We start from the raw sequence: 24,996 nt of genomic DNA on the forward strand, positions 1-24,996 counted from the left end.
AGGATTTTTTCACGATTTATTGAATTTTTGATGTACAAATAGGAATGTAGAGAAAGTCACAAAGAATCTAATAAAATAAAAATGCTGCCAATTTACCAGATTTTTTTTAGATATTATATTCTTGGTACAAGAACTTGCTGGGTCTTCTGTAAGTAGGAATAAATGTGGTCGTATGATAGAGCATGTACAGGATTTAGAAACTTTCTTGCCTTTGAATCCTTTTTTCTGGAGAAAATTGCCACAATTTAATAAAAACATCTTTTGTCACTAGTAAAGTCAAGTCTAAAGACGAGTTACAGACTAGCCATGGGTATAGCAAACGTCACTTGAATTCTTTTTTCTGGAGAAAATTGCCACAATTTAAAAAACCATCTTTTGTCACTAGTAAAGTCAAGTCTAAAGACGAGTTACAGACTAGAAATGGATATAGCAAACGTCACCATTTGGGGAAAGAACTTTTGGTAATCCAAACTTGCTTTGAGCAACCCTTACAAAAAACCAATCGGTTTCTGAGTGTTCTGCAATTTTACATGTAGAGATACAAAATCCTGGGCTTTAGGGTTTGATTTGTCTTTTTACCAGCTTCTGGTGGAGACTCAAGCAGTTTCCATGAGATACTTGAGGCTAGTTCAGATTCTGACTACCAGAGATCTAATTAGAGCCTAGCCTAACTTGGAGGTAAATAAAGGAATAGTAGAAGTTGAAGTAGGCCTAAGGGGAGACTCAAGTAGTACAAACATTTTTAGGAGAAGTAGTGGAAAAGGATTTCGAAGTCTCGATGTTGTTATAGAGATTAGTAAGACTGCTAAGACATGCTGTGGAGAAAAGACAGTGAATTGGGTTGTTTCTGTGGAAATAGAAAAAAAAAACACAGAAAAGCTGCTCTGTATTGCCATTTGGATTGACGATTACTATTTTTGGCAGATTTTTGTTTAGTTGTTATGTTCAAAGACAAGTTCCTTTTAAAGGATATTTTGATGATTCTTTATTAGGTTTCTTTTTTATTAGGCATAGAGTTTTGCAAATTCTATGCAAATTTAGTGTTACAATATAAAAATAGTGAAGCAAATTGAATATGCAATCCTTCAAGAAAAATATTTCAGGAGTTCTGATTTCTGTGTTTTATTATCAGTTTTAGTGTCAGTATTTAATTTTTTGTTTTATTAATTATATCTTTATGTCAGAATATATTTTTTTTTTAATAATATTATTTTGAAAAACGGAAGGAAAATCTATAAGATTTGATAATAGTAGTTTTATGTTTCTGGGTTGTTACAGTTTAATTTTCACGCATTGATTCTTTTAAGTTACTTCTGGGGGTTGTAATATAGGTCAGTTTCTCTCCATGTCTGGCATTCATTTTCTTTAGAACCAAAGTCGTTTTTGACACCTGCAAGTCAAGTTTTTTTTTAAGTTTAAGCAAAAAAAAGAAAATTTTCTGCTTGTACAATGAGTTCTGATTCTGTCTTCATTTATTGTTAAACCTTATTATAGGTAAAATAAATAGCCTACTTTCAAACTTTACACAAACATTACAAAAGTGAGAGATGTTGGAAATTCTCCACCAGTCAAACTCCATACTGTTGCCCAATGCCAGCATAAGACTGCCCAAGAAAGTAAGCACGATAATAGGCCTACAAGCAATGAAGTTAAATTACAAAGGGAGAAAAAAAGATGGCCATGTAAACTAAAAATGAGAAATTTTACATACATAAAATCCATTGAAATGTTAACCAATCAGTTGACCTATTCTCTTTCTGAGCTCCTGGTGTTCAGTACCTCATCTTATCCTTAAGTCTTATTAATAAATTATTAGTCCAAAGAGATTAAACTTCATTCACAAACTTTTCAATTGATGATGAAAGGGAGGAAACTAGTGGTTAGTGGAACATATCTGCATGCCAATTTTGTCTAATCTATGTCCAATTACTACTAATTAATCAGTTATTAATTTTATTAATTTGTTGAACTGCCAACTAGTATTATTGTTCACCTGTCTGAAAAATTGTTTTATTAACGGTTTTTGAGGTAAGCACAAATTTGTTATTAGTTCAAAAAAATTGTGTATAACCTAATGCTCATTAAGTTGCTTATTCCTCTAAATTTCTTTCAGTTCAATACAAAGCATAAGAAATTAACATGAAAAAGTCTTTGCCAAGCCATCTCTCCTTAAGAGGAAATAAATCGTTGTATGAGGATGAAAATTTCCCTGAAATAGGTGCATGGGATAACCCTGAGATACCGTCACGATCTGATCAATATCTACTGTGCAACCTGTGTAATTATGTCGGGAAAAGGATAGTGTTCCATTATGCTAACTGGCATAAAAATGCTGAGATACCGTATATTACTCTTAACAGATGAACAATGTAAGGAGGTTCAGCGAAATGTTCACCCACCAACAGAGTACACCAATTCTATAATGAAAGAATTTAATATTTACTGGATTCCTGATGCTGATAAAAAAAACTCAATGCCAGTACAGCACTTACAAAACATCAAGAAGACATGAACTAATTCAGCACGTATTCAATAAGCACCGTGCACCAGAAAATACATCATATATCTGCGTTGCTTGTGATTATTCATGTGGAGATATATGTGAATTGTATGATCATGTAACATTTCATACTGGTGAATATCGGTATAAGTGTGGATATTGCCCATATACAGTTTTTCATCAGGATCCATTGAAAACTCATATGGAGACGCTGCAAATGAGCCAAGATCTGTTGTTTTCCAGTGTATCTGATATGAAACTTAAAAATGACTGGTTATATGGTTTTATCTGTCTCAGGTGCAAATTTTTTCAGATATCAGAGACAAACCTTCGCAAGCATGTTGATTCACATCCAAATTGCAGCTATTCTATACGTCTTATTAATTTGATGAAAGTTCCTATTAAAGGCAACTTTTTACACAAGCCAGATAAAATGATTAATCTTAAAAATTCTTCAACATTCGGCATGCAGCATATCAAGTGTGAAACCGTTAATACGATGTCTTTTACACAAGAGGATAAATTTGATATTCATGAAAATGAGACAAGAAGCTCAGAAGGTAATTTTAAATTTTCTAACACTAAGCATTTGGAAAACTAACATAAAAAAACAAAAACAAAAAAACTAGGAAATATAATAGGTGTGGCAAGGAAAAAATTTATCAAAATGTAGAAAAGGTTGTAAAAAATTAGAAAACAAATTAAACTTGTATAATTCAAAAGAAGTAAACCACATAAAACACGGAAAACTTAGTCTCATTGCAAATAAATACAAATTAAAATTTTGCAAAAAAACTATTAAAGAATTTGCAAAATTTGCCAAGTAAACATTTAACCAATTATAAGGTAAGGGTGTGGTGGGAGCGATTCACTCATTTAATATACAAACTGTGTATGGGATGAAAATTCTTCTCCATTTATGCGGAAAATTTTATTTGGGTAATAAGGGGAATTTTATCCAAGCAGAACAAGGAAGGTCTATTCAAAGGGGAGATAATTTACTTTAGAGAGGGAAATTATGGATGATATGATAAATGGGATCCACAGGCTGTGGAGGGCATTGTTGGCCCGTTTTTAAATATAAATATGGTAATCCCAGTTTATGTGGGTTGACATGGCAACAACCAGTACTTTCATAGGACTAACTGACATTTCAGGTTTTTAAATTTAAAAATTTTTAATTTTAATTTTTTTAAATTTTTACTCAGGGAGTAGTTAATTATTTCCCTTGCATTAGGCGACACTTGTCTGTTTAGGCTGTTGTCTTGTTAAAGTAAAGGTTATTTTTTTGTTTTTTTTCTTTTTCTCATTTATTTCAGTCTTTTTACATTATTGAGAGAGAAAGAGAGATTTATTTAACAAAAAACAGCATCAGTATCAACAGAAAGGTTTTCAAATAAATAGTAATAATAAGAGGGAGAGGTGAAGGTCTATAAATCTACTTATTATATAGTAGATCAAGGAAAAAATGTCAATCGAAAGCTATGGGGTATTTTAGAAAATTATCTAAGGTTCTTGCAGCTTTATTTTGAATTTAAAATTTAAATTTTAAATTAAAAAATTTTAATTTAAAAATTAAAAAGATATGGAATAGTGGAAAAGTGGACATTTCAGGTGAGATTGGCCAGGTAAAAGTAGAGGTAGTCTAAAAAAATTAGTTGTTGACTTTACAGGTTTGAACGTCATATCATCAGTAAAGGCATCTCTCATATCTGTTCCAGTAAATCCAATTTTTTCTTCTCAAATTTTGGAATGATGTCTCTAAGGCAGTTGATTATCAACAAATTTAAATCCTTCCAAGAAATCGACATGAAAGCATTTTATGATTGGAAAAAATGAAATTTGGAAAAGAGGGTTCCCTGGGAAACACAATTGTACATTTGGAGGAATGAGTGCATGTTTTATGTATTTGATAACTTATGTTCTATTAGAGAGGAAAGACATACTTATCATAGGCAGCGCAATAGCGCTGCCTAAGTAAAGAACAATATGGGCACAATGTATTATTTATTTATTTCTTTGTTTTAGACCAGGGTACTTCGTATCGAAGGAGTTATAGAAACTTCAAAAACGACTCAGTCGATTTTAAATTGGAAAGGCTTGTGCCCTTTTTAATAGCCAAAAGTGATTGGATGGCAACTAACACCCCTTCTACGCCCACCATTTCCCCATACACATCCAATCAAATTTTTTAGATAGCCATTTTGTTCAACGTATTTAAATGTTCTGGAAATTAAGTCATTGAGGATGACCCCCCCCCACAGCCATCAGGGCAAGGGTTGTAAGTTATGCCCTGGGGGTATATAAAGTTTTTTGTAGAAAATTTTGTTGTAGGAACTTCAAAAGGGCTCATTTGATTGAAAATAGAAAGGGCTAGTGCCCAGTCAAAAGTGTTTGGAGGGCAACTAGCCCCCCTCTTAGGCCCAACACTTCCCCAAACACATCCAATCAAAATTTTTAGATAGCCATTTTGTTAAACGAAGTTGAACGTTCTGGAAATTAGGTCTTTGAGGATGATAAACCCCTCACACCCTTCAGGGCAAGGGTTGTAAGTTCTGCCCTGGGGAAATATAAGGTTTATATGGATAGTGTTGTCATACAAACTTCAAAAAGAGCTCATTCAATTGGAAATTGAAAGGGCTAGTGCCCTTTTTAATAGTTGAAAGTGATTGGAGGGCAACTAACGCCCACCATTTCCCCAAACACATCCAATCAGTGTTTTGAGATAGCCATTTTGTTCAACGTAGTTGAAAGTTCTGGAAATTTGGTTTTTGAGATTATAACCCCCCTCAGAGCCCTCAGGGTTATGGTTGTAAGTTATGTCCTGGGGGCATATAAAGTTTTTATGGGAAGTACTGTCTTAAAAAGGGCTCATTCAATTGGAAACTGAAAGGGTTAGTGCCCTTTGTAATAGTCAAAAGTGATTGGAGGGCAACTAACCCCCCTCTCATGTCCAACATTTCCCTAAACACATCCAATCAAAATTTTGAGATAGCCATTTTGTTCAACATAGTTTAAAGTTTATGAAATTAGTTCTTTGAGGATGACCACCCCCAGGGCAAGGGTTGTAAGTTATGCCCTGGGGCAAGTAAGGTTTTTTATAGAAAGTGATGTCGTAGAAACTTTAAAAACGGTTCAATCAATTGGATATTGAAAGTGCTAGTGACCTTTTTAACAGTTGGAAGTAATTGAAGGACAACAAACCCTCATCTCACACCCATAATTTCCCCAAACACATCTAAAAAAAGTTATGAGATAGCCATATTGTTTAACGTAGTTGAAAGTTCTGGAAATTATGTCTTTGTGGATGAAAAACCCCCCACACCTCTGAGGGCAAGGGTTGTAATTTATGCCCTGGGGGCATATAAGGTTTTTATAGATAGTGTTGTTGTAGAAAATTAAAAAGGGCTCATTCAATTGGTAATTGAAAGAGCTAGTGTCCTTTTCAAATGTCGAAAGTGATTTGAGGGCAACTAACCCCCCTCTCACGCCCATCCAATCAAAATTTTGAGATAGTCATTTTGTTCCACAAAGTTGAAAGTTCTGGAACTTAGGTCTTGGAGGATAACACCCCCCCCCAAACCCCTCAGGGCAAGGGTTATAAGTTATGCCCTGGGGCCATATCAAGTTTTTATAGATAGTATTGTTGTACAAACTTCAAAAAGAGCTCATTCAATTGGAAATTCAAGGGGCTAGTGCCCTTTTTAATAGTCAAACGTGATTGGAGGGAACCTAACCTTCGTCTTATGCCCACTGTAAATTATGCCCTGGGGACATATAACGTTTTTATAGAGAGCATTGCTGTAGAAACTTCAAAGAGGGCTCATTTGATTGGACATTGAAAGGGCTAGTGCTATTTTTAATAGTCGAAAGTGATTGAAGGGCAACTAACCCCCTCTCACGCCCAGCATTTCCACAAATACATCCAATCAAACTTTTGAGATAGCCATTTTGTACAACGTAGTTTAAAGATCTGAAAAATATGTTTGAGGAGGACACTCCCCCACAACCCTCAGGGCAAGGGTTGTAAGTTATGCCCTGAAGTTAGATAAGGTTTTTATAGAAAGCATTGTCGTGGACACTTCAAAAGTGGATCATTCGATTGGAAGTTCAGAGGGCTAGTACCTTTTTTAATAGTCGATGGTGATTGGAGGGCAACTAACCCCCCTCTCACACCCGCTATTTCCCCAAACACATCCAATCAAAATTTTGAGATAGCCATTTTGTTCAATGTTTTTTAAATGTTCCGGAAATTAGGTCATTGAGGATGACAACGTCCCCCCCCCACAGCCCTCAGGGCAAGGATTATAAGTTATGCCCTGATGGCATAAAGATTTTTATAGAAAGCGGTGTTGTAGGAACTTCAAAAGGGCTCATTTGATTGGAAATTCAAAGGGTCAGTACCCTTTTTAATAGCCAATAGTGATTGGAGGGCAGCTAACCCCCCTCTCACGCCCACCACTTTCCCAAACACATCCAATCAAAATTTTGACATAGACATTTTATTCAACAAAGTTGCAAGCTCTGGAAATTAAGTCTTTGAGGATAACAAACCTCCTACACCCCTCAGGGCAAGGGTTGTAAGTTATGCCTTGGGGGCATATCAAGTTTTTATAGATAGTGTTGTTGTACAAACTTCAAAAAGAGCTCATTCAATTGAGAAATTCAAAGGGCTATTGCTCTAAATTTTATGAAATTAGGTCTCATGCCCACCATTTCCCCAAACATGTCCAATCAAAATTTTGAGATAGCCATTTTGTTCAACATAGTTTAAATTTTATGAAATTAGGTCTTTGAGGATGACAACTCCCCACAACCCCCAGGGCAAGGGTTGTAAGTTAAGCTCTGGGGCATATAAAGTTTTTACAGAAAGAGGTGTTGTAGAAACTTCAAAAAGGGCTCATTCGATTGGAAATTGAAAAGGATAGTGCCGTTTTTAATGGTCAAAAGTGATTGAAGGGCAACTAACCCCCCTCTCACGCCTACCATTTCCCCAGACACCCAATCAAAATTTTGAGATAGCCATTTTTTTTAACGTAGTTGAAAGTCCTGGAAATTATGTCTTTGAGGATGACAGACCCCCTACACCTCTCAGGGCAAGGGTTGTAAGTTATGACCTGGGGATATATAAGGTTTTTATTGATAGACTTGTCATTGAAACTTCAAAAAGGGCTCATTCGATTGGAAATTGTAAGGGCTACTGCCCTTTTTAATAGCAGAAAGTAATTGGAGGCCAACTAACCCCCCTCTCACACCCACCATTTCCCCAAACACATTCAATCCAAAATATTGAGATAGCTATTTTTTTCCAACGTAGTTGAAAGTTTTGGAAATTAGGTCTTTGAGGATGAAAGCCCCCTACAGCCGTCAGAGTAAGTGTTGTAAGTTATGCCCTGCGGCATATAAGGTTTTTATAGAAAGCGTTGTAGAAACTTCAACGAGGGATCCTTTGATTGGAAATTGAAAGGGCTAGTGCTCCTTCTAATAGTCGAAAGTGATTGAAGGGCAACTAACCCCTTCTTACACCCACCATTTCCACAAATACATCCAATCAAACTTTAGAGATAACCATTTTGTTCAACGTAGTTTAAAGGTCTGAAAATTGGGTCTTTGAGTATGACAACCCCACCCACAACCCTCAGGGCAAGGGTTGTAAGTTATGCCCTTGGGGCATATAAAGTTTTTATAGAAAGTGTTGTCATAGAAACTTCAAAAAGGGCTCATTCAGTTGGAAATTGAAAGGGCTAGTGCCCTTTTTCATAGTTGAAAGTTATTGGAGGGTAACTTACCCCCCTCTCGCGCCCACCATTTCCCCAAACACACTCATTAAAAATTTTGTCAAAAGCAATTGGAGAGCAAATTCCCCCTCCCCCCGCCCATCATTTTCCCAAAAACTTCCAATGAACATTTTGATATAGTCATTTTGTTGAATGTAGTTGAAGGGTCTGGAAATTATGTCTTTGAGTATGACAACTACCCTCCCCAAAGCCCTCAGGGCTAAGGTTGTATGTTATACCCTAGAGGCGTATAAAGTCTTATAGAAAGTGTTGTCGTAAAAACTTCAAAAGGGGTTCTTTCGATTGGAAATTGAGAGGGATATTGCCCTTTTTAATAGTCAAAATTAATCGAAGGGAGAATCACCCCCCCACGCCCATCATTTCCCCAAACATTCCCGATCAACATTCTGATATGGTATTTTTGTTCAATGTAGTTGAAAGGTCTGGAAATTATGTCTTTGAGGATGACAACCCTCCCCCATAGCCATCAGGACAAGGGTCGTAAGTTATGCCCTTGGGCCATATAAGGCTCTTATAGAAAGTTTTGTGGTAGAAGCTTCAAAAAGGGATGATTCGATTCAAAATTGAGAGGACTAGTGCATTTTTTTTAGTCAAAAGTGATCAGTGGGCAAATGCCCCCCCCTCCCACGCCCATCATTTCCCAAACACTTCCAATCAAAATTTGAAATAGCCATTCTGTTCAACGTATTTGAAAGGTCTGGAATTTATGTATCTGAGGATAACAAATCTCCCCAGTCCTCAGGGCAAGGGTTGTAAGTTATGCCTTGGTGGCTCATAAGGCTTTTATAGAAACCAGGGTCACATAAAATTCGGAGGAGGTTCATTGGATTAGTAATTAGACGCCTTATTGGTCCTCTTGATATTCAAAGTGATCGGTGGGCAGCTACCACCCCCTATACACTCACGCGAAATGCATCTAATAGAAATTGTGAGATAGCCATTCTATTCAAAATAGTCTAAATATCATATTGAAACAAACCCCAGAGATTAGGGGCAAGGGTTGTAAGTTATTCCCAGGGGGTATTTAAGGTTTTTATGGTAGGGATGGCTGTTTAACTTTAGAAGAAGCTCAGTATAAAACGTCAATATATTGACGTTTTATATGTCAATATAAAACGAACAGAAAGTAATTAAAAAACCTATTTCCTTTCAGAGTTTGACTTTGTTATTTATTTTAATTTCTGGTTGTTTCGGGCTTCATTTATTTATTGATACTGATTTGTGGTAGTTGTATGCTTGGTAGATTATTCGATTCTCTTCGTGTTCATTTTTGGTTTAATGGAGCTCTACTTTTTTAAAAAAACTTATTTTGTGGAAAAAGTTTTTTGAATTAATTCTATTTAAAAAAAGACCAACTTGAAATTTATTAATGCTTTTTTTTAATTTATTGAATAGTGCAAGTTTGGTGCTATTATATTGAGCTAGCTATTGCGTTTTTTAAGTTTGTGAAGAAGAAGATTTACAAATTTCTTTTTCTTTAAATTCAAATTCTTTAATGCAGTGAGTTAGCTTTGGACAATTTACCACGCTTACGTAGATTCCCTGTAATACAAATCGATTTTTCAATTGACTTGATGTGTATGGTTTGTCATTAGAATTTTTTTTTATTGGAGATATTTTTATTTTATTTTTCTCAGGGAAAGAGGCAATAATTGTTTGTTTTAATTATGTCTCTTATATTTCTATTTTGTTTTAGAAGTTGAAAGTAGTCTCCTAAGAGACAGTAAGGAGCTTTTCGAAATTACATATCTGTTGTCTCCCAAACAAGAAGATGTTTCTTCGGGTACTTTTTCGGGCATTTCAGGACAAAATGAGCTTCAACCTGAGACACTAGAATCGAGTTCTGTATCTTCTGACAATGCAGGCAAGTCTCAAGCATATTTGTTTTTGCAGAATCATTTATACAGGATAGTAGTTTATTTGAAACAAACTAGTAAAAGTCGACAAGCCACTATGTAGGAATTGTCTTGTTCCAATGCCTTTTGCCTTTATTTGCCAAAGTCTCCAAAGCCTTTTGCCAAAGTCTCTTTTAACTTTAATTTGTAAATTTTTTTTGGATTTTTGTGTTTGGTTGATGGATAGAGAAGGGCAAGGTCAAACATGTTGAATGCTGAGAATTGATGTGTTGGTAACGAGTAGGGGCTGTATAGTTGCTTATGAGTGATTTTTATATGATAGTTCTTTTTTGTTGTTTTTTTTGCCTAGTTGGGGTAGTGATCTCTTGTACAAGCTTATCTTCTGGATTTTGTTATTTTTGGTTGATGAATAAACCCTACTTTAACTATAATAAAAAAAAATGGTTTTAGACTAAGAAAGATTTTAGACTAAGATTGTTTTTCTAAAAGCTAGATAGCTTGGGTGAAAAACAGCATTGGTATTTAATTCTAAATTAATGTATGTTTCTGTTTTTTCTATCCCTATTTAAAAATAAAAAAGTATAATTTTCTTTAATTTGCACCATGTTGGCTTAGTATTCAAGGTGGTATTATCCAAGTACAACAAGACATTAATCAACCTCTAATTTTTACAGGTGATACCTTTTGTTTGTTGTTGTTAATAAGAAGGCGTATGTGAGTGATATAGTAGGATAGTAATTCTGGCTTATTGAATGGGAAGATATGGAATGAATGAATCCAACTGCAAAACTGTCTTGTCCCATTGGTAGAAGTTATAGCTGTGAGCTTTTTGCAAAACTCAAAACTCGTCTTGATGATGGATTTGACATATAATGCTCATATATACGATTGTTTTATAAACGTCTGTAAATAGCACCAAAATGAAGTGCCGTATGGCTATAGAAGGTATGCTTTTTGGTGCAGTTTCAGAATAATAAAGATTGGGGAATGACAAACAAAAACAATCATCTGTTGAGAATATTTGGTACAAACATTTCTATTATGAACTTTAAGCAACAAATTTTGTTTCATTATTACCCTAAAAGTGAACAAATTAGCCTAATGGATGAAAATTAACGCTTGAAGCAGTGAAGAAGAGTAGGCAGCAAACCCCTTCATTTTAAAAGTTTTTCTTGCTTCAAATAGAAATGAGATAAGGAATTGAAAGACTAAATCAAACGTTTGGTTGTCCGGTATGGTCACTGTATATAAATAATTTAACAGTGAGATCACGGGTCAGTGATTTTTGGCACTACATCCTCGGCGTGTAAAAACAGCTCCTCCCATTTAATCTGTAATTAGCTGGTCAGTGTACAATGTTGAAGCTAAATTTCGCGTTCAAGAGAAATCTGACTTGTTTATCCATGAAAAAATCGAATGTCGCTTTTGCTTATAGTTGTTTAAATGTTCTCCAGAGCACTTGCATCTCGGTCCCGGTTTTTATAATGGTTGAGGTAGGGAATGATCATACTGTCTTTTATTTATATACAGTGGGTATGGTTAAAAAATATTATTGTGAAAACATTTGCTGGAAAACGTTGGCTTGTTTTTGAAAGAAAGGATTGGAGTTTAAAAATAGATTGCTTAGGCTATATTATTTTTGTTTACCTCTTATAAAAATTTCTGTACCTAATCGTTTTAGAAGCATGTTCTTGGCCAAAGATGAAGGTTATATCAGGATATAAAATCTATCTTCCTTTCCCTTCCCATCCTCCTTCCCTGTCAAGATCCCACCCAAGTCAATTTTTCCTACCGTATCAATGTGGCTGTTTAGAGAGACTTTGCATGCGCACTATATTCTATGATATATATTACTTATTCCACCGGACTATAAACTTGGAAGCCGTGATCATTCTGATTGCTCTTTGTCCTCCTGTATTCCCCTCAACTTCTCCCCTCTCTTAATTACTTTACTTATTTATAACTAATTTATTTGAATTGCATATTTATCTTTAACTTAAGTATAAATTTTACTCTATAAGTACTTTTACATTTGCAGTGGTATTTCTGGTACTACAAAAGTAAAAGTATCGTAATTAATAACGAGTATCTTGCAAAAATACGTTTTCAGGTTAGATAATAAGAAAACGAAAAGGGAGTTTTTTTCACATACCACCATAAATCTGTAGGGTTTAACTACTTGCAACGTTAATCATCTAATTAACTTATAGAGAAGATTTAAGTTTTATCTAATTGTATTCTTTTTGCACAGCTTAAGGTTTGTTGCTTGTGTTGGTGATCGCTGTTCTTGAATGAATTCCTGTTTGTTTTGTCTCTTTTGCGACTGTTCATAAGATTTTCTTATTCTAGAAGTCGAAATTCCTATGTTGGAACAGAAGTGTGGATATCCAGAAGTTGTATTTTACAGCACAGATGACCGATTTGAAAAAGGTTCTGTTGATCAACTAACAGTGCAGAACAACAGTAAGTTAGATGATAATCATCAGCACGAAATTGCTATTATTGGTAGATCAGAAGAAATTCCTACAGCACATTTTGCTGTTGCTGCAAAACAACTAGAACAGACTAATGGATATCCCCTTGTCCTGCTAAAGAAATTAAGAGAGGGAGACAAAAAATATCAGAAACTTGTTCCAAAAAAGGATATTCTTCTTATATCTAGGAGAAAATATAACTCAATTAAATTGTGTAAAAAAAATATCTTCTGGAGATCATTTGTTGACCAACATACAAGAGAAATTGTGTAAGGCAGATAAACGGTGGACCTGTCGAATATGTGAAAAATTTTTTTCCAGTTGTTTGAGTTTGCAGGTACATCTAGGCCGCCACCAAAGATTCCAAGGGCAAGCATTGAACAAGAAATTTTTTTCGCGAATCAACAGTTTGAATAGATTTAAAAAGATCCATTTTGGGGACAAACATTTTCAATGGAGTTTTGTGCAAAAAAGTTTTCACGGCCCTCTATTTGAAAATGCATCAGAGAATTCACTCTGTGAGTAAACCTTATAAATGTAGAATTTGTGAGAAAAACTTTCCTGTAGGGGTAATCTGACAAAACATCAAAGAACACACTCTGGAGGAAAGGCCCTATGAGTGTAAAACTAGTAGATAACAAATTCTCCAAAGCGAGCACATCTGACAATTACATCAAAGAATACACACTGGAGAAAGACCCTATGAGTGTCAAACTTGTGCAAAAACACTTTCCTACTTGAGCAACTCTGAAATAACATCAAAGAATACACTCTGGAGAAAGGCCCTATGATTGTAAAACTTGTCAGAAACAATTTTCCCATAGCAGTAATCTGACAAAACATCAAAGAATACACTCTGGAGAAAGGCCCTATGAGTGTAAAACTTGTGAGAAAAAATTCTCCCAGCTTAGCAATCTGAAAAAACATAAAAAAACACACTCTGGGGAAAGGCCCTATGAGTGTAAAACTTGTGAGAAAAAATTCTCCCAGCTTAGCAATCTGAAACAACATCAAAGAATACACTCTGGAGAAAGGCCCTATGAGTGTAAAACTTGTCAGAAATTTTAGTAAATTTTAGTAAATTTTAGTAAAGCATATGATTTTAAAATAAAGTAGGCATTCTAAAATACACTCTTTTTTCTTTTAATTGAAAATCATTTTTCGGTATAAAGTATAGTTCATGTTTAAGGTTTAGCGGTAAAACTTGCATTTTTCCCCTTTCAAACATCTTAGTTACAAATCAAAGTAACTTGCAAAAAGAACATTATGCTGTGAAGGACCGTGCAGAGGAGAAACTATTGGCGTAAGGCATTAAAAGAAATAACAAAGTTTACAGAAGAACTCAAGGTATACAGAGTAAATAAGAAATTTATTTCTTCAATTGAATCCCAGGAAAAATGAATCCATGACTCATTCTCATTTAGTTGAACCCGTGTAACTCAATCCCATGTGTTCCCACCTGATTCAAATAAACACCATTCAACCTGGACCTCGTTCAAATGATATCCATCTGTTTCAACCCTGCGTAATCAGCTCCTTGCATTCCTGAGGGTGATCTGTCACCTTGAGGGTGATTGAAAGCTTTTATTTATTTTTATTGTTCTGCAAACTAACTGTCATCTAAGTAGCAATATCTAAATAGTATTACGTCTAAAATTATTCTTCATAATAACACTGTGTTAGTATTAATTAAAAGCATGCTTAAATAAGAGGATTTGCTCCTATTCACATTTCTGTGGATTTACTTGTAAATAACATCTCTTAATGGGGCGGATCCAGGGTCTTTTTAGGGGTGGGGAGAAGGGCAAAATAGGTTGATCCGATGGAAAAAATTAGGGGGGGGGGGGGGCAAAATAGGTTGATCCGATAAACGTGCGTTAGGAGCAAGTTTAACTAACGCAAAGTTGAGTTAACTAAGTAAATGACACTACTTTAGACTACGCTAGGGGGGGGGGCACCCCCTGGATCCACCACTGATCTCTTATAGCTACAAAAAAAAAAAAAGAGAGATAACTTTCGTATGGTTCTGTCAGGGAGAGGGGAGGAAGGAAGGCCAGTAACCAAATTTACAAAGCTTCTTTTTAACTTGCAGAGTGCTTCAATTAATCTTTTTTGAGCAAATAAGATGATTCTAAACATAAAGGTATAGACGAACCAGATTCCGGGAAGGAGGCTAATCAGAATCTTTGGGGTCACATATTGATGATTATGAAACTTTTTTCTGGTATATTGTGCATCAAATTTGCTTAGTCAATAAGTTGAATTTGATTAGTTTACGTTATTTCAAATTGGAGAAATAAGCGTTCAAATACTGTGAAAATGAGTAGTTTCACACTATTACACCTCGAAGGAGCCGACAGTGATGTTGTGAAGACAAGGGCCCCCAATGTAGCAGTTGAAATTGGAAATGATTCCCGACTAAAATTTGAGTGGGATGAGATGTTTGGCCGATAAGTTATATCATTGAGTAAATTTAAGTCAGATGAACAATTATGCTTTGCCGCAAAAGTGAACATAATGTGTTTATCATGACTACAGCCTGGATTGAATGCTATTATGAAGCACATTGAGGAAAATGGATTGACTTACCTAACGCAAATGGAGTGAAAATATATTCTTTTATTACATTTCAGTCAATAAAAATGTTTTTTTTATATAATGTTTTTTTTTGATTAGACACTCTAGATGATCGTTAACTCCACTCTCTCTCTCTCTCTCTCTATGGTGGGTGGTGGTGTCCAAGAGGTATTGAGATTGTGCACAAAGTAGAAACTTGCAATTGTTATTTTAGTCTATAGTTGGTAGTGGGAGTATCAAGAATGATTGGATTTGAGAAACAGAAGATCTTACGGAATCCAGTCAGAGTGGAAAAATGTTTAGTGTTAGATGGTGACTTTTTGGAATTATCTCTTCAACGGAAAATATTTTCTCTAGAAATACTTACCTGTATAATGGGATCTGATTCTCTATCCTTGGATAATTGTATGAAGCTTATGCATTGCGAATCAAATGCATTTACTCAATTTATTGATAAATTAATTGAAACGAAGCAAAATGACATTGTGATTCTGCTTTTAACCGCTACCTAGACAATCATTCTTTAAAACAGTAGGAAATAAGTCTTTGTGACGATGCTCGATTACTCCTCCTCCTAGAAGACAGTGTTATTTTTTTCATTGATTTTGAGTCAGTTTCTTTCTGGCAGTGAGACCGACAACATCGAAAAAATGTATCAAACATGTTCACTATGTTTATATACATTGGGTAGCTGGTCTTCATGTGAGAACTCTACTACAGTTGCTGACTATATTGAAAAGTATAGATTATGCAATCCGTGTAAATTGCATAAAGGATATGCTGTACAAATTAAGGACTGTAATACCTGTATTGAAGAGACTTGTGACTCTCATCCTAATGGATATCTATGCTCCAATTGTCATTTTGATAAGTGTGACCAGTGGGAAAATACTTACCCTGGTATGATTGAAAAAAAACCCTAAACGTGACTTCAGTTTATTTCTAAGGGATTGGTATCGTCGCGGCTTTAAATTGTATTGGCAAGAAGAATTTGGAGCACGTTTGAATTATAAAAAAATGAAGAGAGTATGGTTCATGCGTCATCGTTGTGAGGACAATGCAAGTAATGATTATAAACCTAGCGATTTTTATTTGGCTGTGACAGAAAGTGATTCTTCATATGAGAATACTGTGTGCGACATTACTTCAAGTAATCAGATAGAAACAGGTGAATTTTTCGATATGAACCGTAATAGTATCATTGACTTCACAAGAAGATTTAATAAAAATGAAGTTACAATATATTGTGTAAAATTTGACCCTGACTTTGCACGCCAGGATCAGTACAAGTTGAATCCAAATGATCTGCCACCACTAATCGTTGTTGATGACGATGACTATGATGATGACAATCTAAATGACTATGAAGAAGAAGAAATCTAAACAAATGAAGACAATCGACTTTTTTTTATAGTGCATATATATTTTATTAATAAACAAATTCACATACATTTATACAACACTTTATTCTTAGGGCACTGAAATCAATACTGTACAGGTCTGAAAGGGTATTTTCTACTAGAAAGTCATTCAAACGTGAACTGTGTACATAAATGTTGAGAAATTCACTGAAAGTATAGTCACGACATCGAAAAATGAAATAAAGTAATGCATAAAAACCACAGCTTTTGGTCCATAAATCCTGTATTCGTTTCCGAATTTGAATAATTGTCTTCCCACTTCCTTCAAGGTAGTTTTTGATGTGTGGTGTGTAGAATGCATATGGTAGACCAAGAGGATCAAAAAATTCTATATTCTTCGCTGTTTGATACCATCGGGGTTAACTTCCCAGTAGGTTTCAAATTGATTGAGTGAGATTAATGTTACCCTCTCTGTCAATGGTTTGTCAAAGATACACTCCAAACGTACAGTACCCGTTCGGACAATACTCATATCTTGAGTACCAGACAAGTCCAAAACAATGATACCATGACTTTTTGCGAACATTGAATCGGTAATACCATTTTCATATAGTTGAGAATCTCGATCTAGGGATTGCATTGTCAACTCATATAGGGTCCTATAGGATTTATCAAAGGATAAATTGTAGAGAGGAATTCCATTTACTTTACATACAAGAGAGGAAAGTCCAAATAATTCAAATTCATGTGGTGAGCTTGTCCACGATCCTAAGGCACTGGCACTTTTTACAAAAGCCAAGGCAAGTTTCGATGGAATCTCACCATTGATAAATGAAGAATCGATGTAGGTACTTGAACCAGTGGCAATATGTCGCTGATTGGTGGTTGTGTGAAGAACGAGTAATTTGATATTATTTCCAGAGGTTATTAGTTTTTCAATTGCCAAAGCAACAGAGCTCATAAGCTGATGTTTTTGCACATGAAGTATTGCCGAGGTGAAATTGATATTAGCATCGGGTGCTGCATCAAGTGTTTTTTTCAATATAAAATTGGACGGTGCAAGTTGTAACTTTATATAAATTTTAACATTGGGGGGCATCCATTGGGATATATTGAATATTTCATGATTGAGTCTACCAACTAAATGATACTCCTTGCTCACTGCCCAAGTGAGTTCACCGTCAGTATCAACATTTGATCTATAGTCGTAGCCCATTGGTATACCTCTCAATTTCTTATAGGCTATTAGAGTCATCAACATAAATTGCATGTAACTAGCATAGTTTGATAGATTATTGCTAGTTCTCACCAATGTTCCATTTATGTAGACACATATTTGTTTAAATAAATTGTGTAATATACCATTTTCATAGGATACTCCATCGACGTTGGAGGGAGGTAAATTGTCAGACTTTTTCCTCACCACAACTTTTTAATCGATAAATGTGGAGATGGAATAAATTTGAAAATGTATGTTTTCAGAGAGGGGTTGCTGTGGATAGAATTGTTCATAGTACCCATGTATTACACTGACATCCACACTTTCTGCATTGAAAAAGATTTAGAGATGTGGTGACAGTGGGAAGAGATTCCTTGTGGGGAAGATATGCCATCTAGGAAAAGAAATCCCTTTTCGATCTAACAATTTTTCTTCTTGGTTTCTTTTTCTTACTTTTCTTTGACAAGAGTGATGATGTCTTTCGCTTCTGACCTGAGTAGAGACTGATGAGTGAAGAGATGTTTCTACTCCATTTAAAACCTTTTCCACTTTGTTTAAATCGCTCGCCAAGGGATCGTGCGCTGGACCTGAGATTTTGTGAAACACTTTTTTTAAAATCTTTACCATCCCCCCAATCGTGTAGCGTAGAGGAAGCAAAATCTGCAGCAATCGGTGCAATATATTTTTTAGCCAGCGGTATTGCAGAACGAAACAGCTTTGCAAACCAACTGCCAAGACCGTAGCCCGACATTGACGAACGGCCTTTCTAATAGTCCATTCCATGACCCAATTGTCATGGTTGGAGAGCAGTAGCATAGCAATAAATATCAGGATATACAAAAACATTTTTTCTATGAACCATTTCGTTGTTGCTGTCGAATGGGTCAAAAATGACATGTAATCACGGCCAAACCTTTTGTTATTGCTAGAGGATTACCTACTTCACTTCTCTGTGTTAACTGACAGAGTTCCAAATACAAAGTGTTTACAGGAACATACTGAAGATGCTTTATATTATAGTGATGAACATGTTCATGGGTTGTTTTTCGTTCAAGAACAAGTAGGAGGGGGACATTTGAATTACCAACTCTCGATATTTTCACAAAGGACGCGTAGAGAAATATGCAAGAGTCCGAGGCGAGACCAGGTGGATAATCAGCAAAAATAACTTGATCCATCCCGCTAACAGTTCCAGCATTTTTCCCATTGATCATAGTCTGTTTAAAACCAAGAACATCTCTCAGATTATCATTGAGATGAATCTTTTCAGTGTCAACAGGTGAGGTAATGTAAATCCTATCATGTTCCATTGATTAATTAAAATGGAATGTACCATTCCTTCGATATGAGATTTTTCTATTGATTGCACGACACAAATCCGTCATAGTACATATTCTTTATATCTCAATGTAACATTTCGATATTCACTAGATTTAAATGCTTCAACCCATTCATACTTGACAAAGAGTGACCAATCGAATGGTATAACTTTTATCTCATACACACGATCTTTTCTCAGGATATCCTAGGTATTTTTGAAAATGCAGTCGACAAGAGCCACTTCATACTTTCCATCATCGAATTTGATGGTGGGGGAGAGTTTCGTCCGAAAATCACTAGTTTTATTCAAATCATTGTAGAGAGGATCGGAGACATTGAACATAAACGTTATATAAAAATCATTGGGCATTGTCAATATCTTCAACACTGATCCAAGAATCAAAATCAGAGTTGTGTCCTAGCCAATGAACAAGCAACTGTTTCATGCCCCTGTGAGTACGAGTCTTTAATATCTTTTCAATCTGATAGATTCTGGTGTTTTTAACTTTTTGTAATTCATAATCATAAAAGGCACCAAGAATCTCATCATCTTTCATGTCACGTAGACGATACGTTATGGGTGTAGTGTCCAAGAGTTTGGAGACTTAAAAAGTTCAGTGGACCATAAGTAATTACCCTTTTCAAAAACATTAGTAGTTCAATTGGTTCGAACAGTATCACCAACATTGAATTTTTTCTTTTTCTTCTCATTACCACCACCACCATTGGAATACTGTTTGAGAAAAGTGTCAAATGTATTGACATCATGATGAACTTCTGTTGGGGTTGAGTTGGACAGGGATCGATGTGGACATTGATTATAAATCAACATGATTTCATCCAAATCATGAATAAAAGCAGCAGTATTTTTTAAAGTGCAATATCTAGAAATTAAAAGTCGGATAGTTCTTATCAGTCGTTCGGCCAATGTTGCCTTTATTGGACTACGACTATGATAGAGGATTGTATTATATTTAAGTAGAATCTTCTTTAAATGGGGATTAACAAATTCACTACCCTGATCTGTTTGAATCTTCTTATAACAATCCTGTCCAAGGATGCTTTCAAGAGCTTTAGCAACTTCATTACCACTCTTTGACCGCAGTGGAATGGCATATAAGTAGCGACTAAAAAAACTGATTTCAAGCAGAATATACTTGTATGGGTGATTGTGACACCGTTGAATCTCGTCCAGAGTCAAAAGATCTGCTTGTACTATTTTTATTGGGGAAAAGGCTTTAGTTTTTCGATAGTGATTACCACGAACTTTACGATTACGATGTAGAGTGTAACTTGATTCCTTCTGTAGAAACTCTACCGCCCGATTCTTTTCAAGTCCAGTGACTTGAGCAAGTGTGGTGGGTGAACTTAAACTTCCCACTGCACCAATATTCTCATAAACATGATTCAATTCTTCAACCATATTGCAACGTAAACACGTAGTGAAGTGTCCACTGCCCATTTGCATACTAACAGGTGATTGTGAGGGGGATGCAGTGATATTAAGACGTCTTCGCTTGACTCCCCCACTCATAATTCTTGTCAAATCATTTCCACTTGGCGTGCTAGTATTTTCCGAAAATGATTTAAAAACATCTTTTGATATTTGACTAAATTCCTTTAATCGTTTTAAAATATATTTGACTAAATTCCTTTAATCGTTTTAAAATATATTTATTGGCAATAAGGCTTTTGGGAAAGTTTGATGAGTTTAAAAATGTATGCAGGTGACTGTCAAATGATACAAGTCTTTTACGATTCGTGACCAAATCTGATAATAAATCAAGTAGAATATAGGTCTTGCCATGGATTAGAACCTGATTCCCATTGGCATCAATTTGAACATGTTCACTGTCATTGAGATATGTCAAGAGTCTTTTAGACTGTTCACGATAGGAATGTGGCTTTAGATCTGCAACACTTGTCATAACTTTAGACAAATCTTCTTCTTCTTCTTTTGGTATTATCGTTGTTGTTGATGATTATGATGATGATGATGGAGTCATTTCCTTATTGTGATCAATGACATTTACTTTGAGGGGTCTCTCACGATAGGGCTTGTGTTTGTCCACTCGGCAAAGTGCATTTTGAAGCAGAATTAATTTTTCATCGTCGGCAAGTGTCTCATTGTTAATGAATTTATTGAGATTGTCCTTGAAATGCTCACTTTGGCAAAAGGGCGAGTTCAATTGGAGTCAATTTATAGGGTTTGATCAGTCTCTCTCTTTCTCTAGAGAAAACTGTTTACAAGTCCTGCAATAAATGGCAGTAAAAGTGTAAAGAAGTTACCACCCACTTGAAGAAGTCGTTTTCTTTTAAAATTTGTGTCGTGCAATCAACAGAAAAATCTCATATCGAAGGAATGGTACATTCCATTTTAATTAATCAATGGAACATGATAGGATTTACATTACCTCACCTGTTGACACTGAAAAGATTCATCTCAATGATAATCTGAGAGATGTTCTTGGTTTTAAACAGAATATGATAAATGGGAAAAATGCTGGAACTGTTAGCGGAATAGATCAAGTTATTTTTGCTGATTATCCACCTGGTCTCGCCTCGGACTCTTGCATATTTCTCTACGCGTCCTTTGTGAAAATATCGAGAGTTGGTAATTCAAATGTCCCCCTCCTACTTGTTCTTGAACGAAAAACAACCCATGAACATGTTCATCACTATAATATAAAGCACCTTCAGTATGTTCCTGTAAACACTTCGCATTTGGAACTCTGTCAGTTAACACTAAGAAGTGAATTAGGTGATCCTTTAACAATAACAAAATGTTTGGCCGTGATTACATCTCATTTTTGACCCATTCAGCAACAACAAAATGGCTAATAGAAAAAATATATTTGCATGCCTTGATATTGATTGCTATGTTACTGCTCTCCAACCACGACAATTGGGTCATGGAATGGACTATTAGAAAGGCCGTTCGTCAATGTCGGGCTACGGTCTTGGCAGTTGGTTTGCAAAGCTGTTTCGTTCTGCAATACCGCTGGCTAAAAAATATATTGCGCCGGTTGCTGCAGATTTTGCATCCTCTACGCTACACGATTGGGGGGATGGTAAAGATTTAAAAGAAAGTGTTTCAAAAAATCTCAGGTCCAGCACACGATCCCTTGGCGAGCGATTGAAACAAAGTGGAAAAGGTTTTAAATGGAGTAGAAACATCTCTTCACTCATCAGTCTCTACTCAGGTTAGAAGCGAAAGACATCATCACTCTTGTCAAAGAAAAGTAAGAAAAAGAAACCAAGAAGAAAAATTGTTAGATCGAAAAGGGATTTCTTTTCCTAGATGGCATATCTACCCCACAAGGAATCTCTTCCCACTGTCACCACATCTCTAAATCTTTTTCAATGCAGAAAGTGTGGATGTCAGTGTAATACATGGGTACTATGAACAATTCTATCCACAGCAACCCCTCTCTGAAAACATACATTTTCAAATTTATTCCATCTCCACATTTATTGATTTAAAAGTTGTGGTGAGGAAGAAGTCTGACAATTCACCACCCTCTAACGTCGATGGACTATCCTATGAGAATGGTATACTACACAATTTATTTAAACAAATAGGTGTCTAGATAAATGGAACACTGGTGAGTACTAGCAACAATCTATCAAACTATGCTAGTTACATGCAATATAAGTTGATGACTCCAATGGCCTATAAGAAATTGAGAGGTATGCCAATGGGCTACGACTATAGAACAAATGTTGATACTAACGGTGAACTCACTTGGGCAGTGAGCAAGGAGTATCATTTAATTGGTAGACTCAATCATGAAATATTCAATATATCCCAATGGATGCCCCCCAATGTTAAAATTGATATAAAGTTACAACTTGCACCGTCCAATTTCATATTGAAAAAAACACTTGATGCAGCACCCGATGCTAATGTCAATCTCACTTCGGCAATACTTCATGTGCAAAAACAACAGGTTATAAGTTCTGTTGCTTTGGCAATTGAAAAACTAAGAGCCTCTGGAAATAATATCAAACTGCTCGTTCCTCATACAATCACCAATCAACGTCATATTGCCACTGGATCAAGTACCTACACCGATTCTTCATTTGTCAATGGTGAAATTCCATCGAAACTTGCCTTGGCTTTTGTAAAAAGTGCCAGTGCCATAAGATCGTGGACAAGCTCACCCCATGAATTTGAATTATTTGGACTTTCCTCTCTTGTCTGTAAAGTAAATGGAATTCCTCTCTACAATTTGTCCTTTGATAAATCCTATAGGACCCTATATGAGTTGACAATGCAATCCCTAGATCGAGATTCTCCACTATATGAAAATGGTATTACCGATTCAATGTTCGCAAAAAGTCATGGTATCATTGTTTTGGACTTGTCTGGTACTCAAGATATGAGTATTGTCCGAACGGGTACTGTACGTTTGGAGTGTATCTTTGACAAACCATTGACAGAGAGGGTAACATTAATCTCACTCAATCAATTTGAAACCTACTGGGAAGTTAACCCCGATGGTATCAAACAGCGAAGAATATAGATTTTTTGATCCTCTTGGTCTACCATATGCATTCTACACACCAAACATCAAAAACTACCTTGAAGGAAGTGGGAAGACAATTATTCAAAATCGGATGCGAGTACAAGATTCATCAACAAAATGCTATGATTTTTATGCATTACTTTATTTCATTTTTCGATGTCGTGACTATACTTTCAGTGAATTTCTCAACATTTATGTACACAGTCCTCGTTTGAATGACTTTCTAGTAGGAGATACCCTCTCAGACCTGTATAATATTGATTTCATTGCTCTAAGAATAAAGTTTTCTAAGAATGTATGTGAATTTTTTTATTAATAAAATATATATGCACTATAAAAAAAAGTCTATTGTCTTCATTTGTTTAGATTTCTTCTTCTTCATAGTCATTTAGATTGTCATCATCACAGTCATCGTCATCGACAACGATTAGTGGTGGCAGATCATTTGGATTCAACTTGTACTGATCCTGGCGTGCAAAGTCAGGGTCAAATTTTACACAATATATTGTAACTTCATTTTTATTAAATCTTCTTGTGAAGTCAATGATACTATTACGGTTCATATCGAAAAATTCACCTGTTTCTATCTGATTACTTGAAGTAATGTCGCACACAGTATTCTCATATGAAGAATCACTTTCTGTCACAGCCAAATAAAAATAACTGGGCTTACAATCATTACTTGCGTTGTCCTCACAGCGATGACGCAGGATCCATACTCTCTTCATGTTTTTATAATTGAAACGTGCTCCAAATTCTTCTTCCCAATAAAATTTAAAGCCGGGACGATACCAATCCCTTAGAAATCAACTGAAGTCACGTTTAAGGGTTTTTTTCAATCATACCAGGGTAAGTATTTTCCCACTGGTCACACTTATCAAAATGAGAATTGGAGCATAGATATCCATTAGGATGAGAGTCACAAGTCTCTTCAATACAGGTATTACAGTCCTTAATTTGTACAGCATATCCTTTATGCAATTTACACGGATTGCATAATCTACACTTTTCATTATAGTCATCAACTGTAGTACAGTTCTCACATGAAGACCAGCTGCCCAATGTATATAAACATAGTGAACATGTTTGATACATTTTTTCGATGTTGTCGGTCTCACTGCCAGAAAGAAACTGACTCAAAATCAATGAAAAAAATAATATTGTCTTCTAGGACGAGGAGTAATCAAGCATCGTCACAAAAACTTATTTCCTACTGTTTTAAAGAATGAATTTCTAGGTAGTGGTTAAAAGCAGAATCACAATGTCATTTTGCTTCGTTTCAATTAATTTATCAATAAATTGAGTAAATGCATTTGATTCGCAATGCATAAGCTTCATACAATTATCCAAGGATAGAGAATC

The 24,996-nt window shown here is 35.4% G+C and overlaps 1 protein-coding gene across 4 annotated transcripts in view; it reads left to right on the forward strand.

The window, feature by feature from the left end:
- LOC148943277 (uncharacterized) overlaps window positions 1-24,996 on the forward strand; it is a 46,509-nt gene that overhangs the window by 8,265 nt on the left and 13,248 nt on the right. For 3 of the 4 annotated variants that reach the window (XM_089100876.1, XM_089100878.1, XM_089100877.1), the window contains exon 2: window positions 2,114-3,060. In XM_089100876.1, coding sequence (XP_088957002.1) covers window positions 2,454-3,060 — 607 coding nt within the window. In that variant the 5' untranslated portion in view covers window positions 2,114-2,453. Of the gene's footprint in view, window positions 1-2,113; window positions 3,061-9,994; window positions 10,163-12,503; window positions 12,922-24,996 lie in introns of those variants that run through there. The other variant, XM_089100880.1, reaches the window with a different exon arrangement.

This window comes from Artemia sp. Qi Xiang Cuo, chromosome 15, assembly GCF_049724085.1.
Source record: "Artemia sp. Qi Xiang Cuo chromosome 15, ASM4972408v1, whole genome shotgun sequence".
Lineage (NCBI taxonomy): Eukaryota > Metazoa > Arthropoda > Branchiopoda > Anostraca > Artemiidae > Artemia > Artemia sp. Qi Xiang Cuo.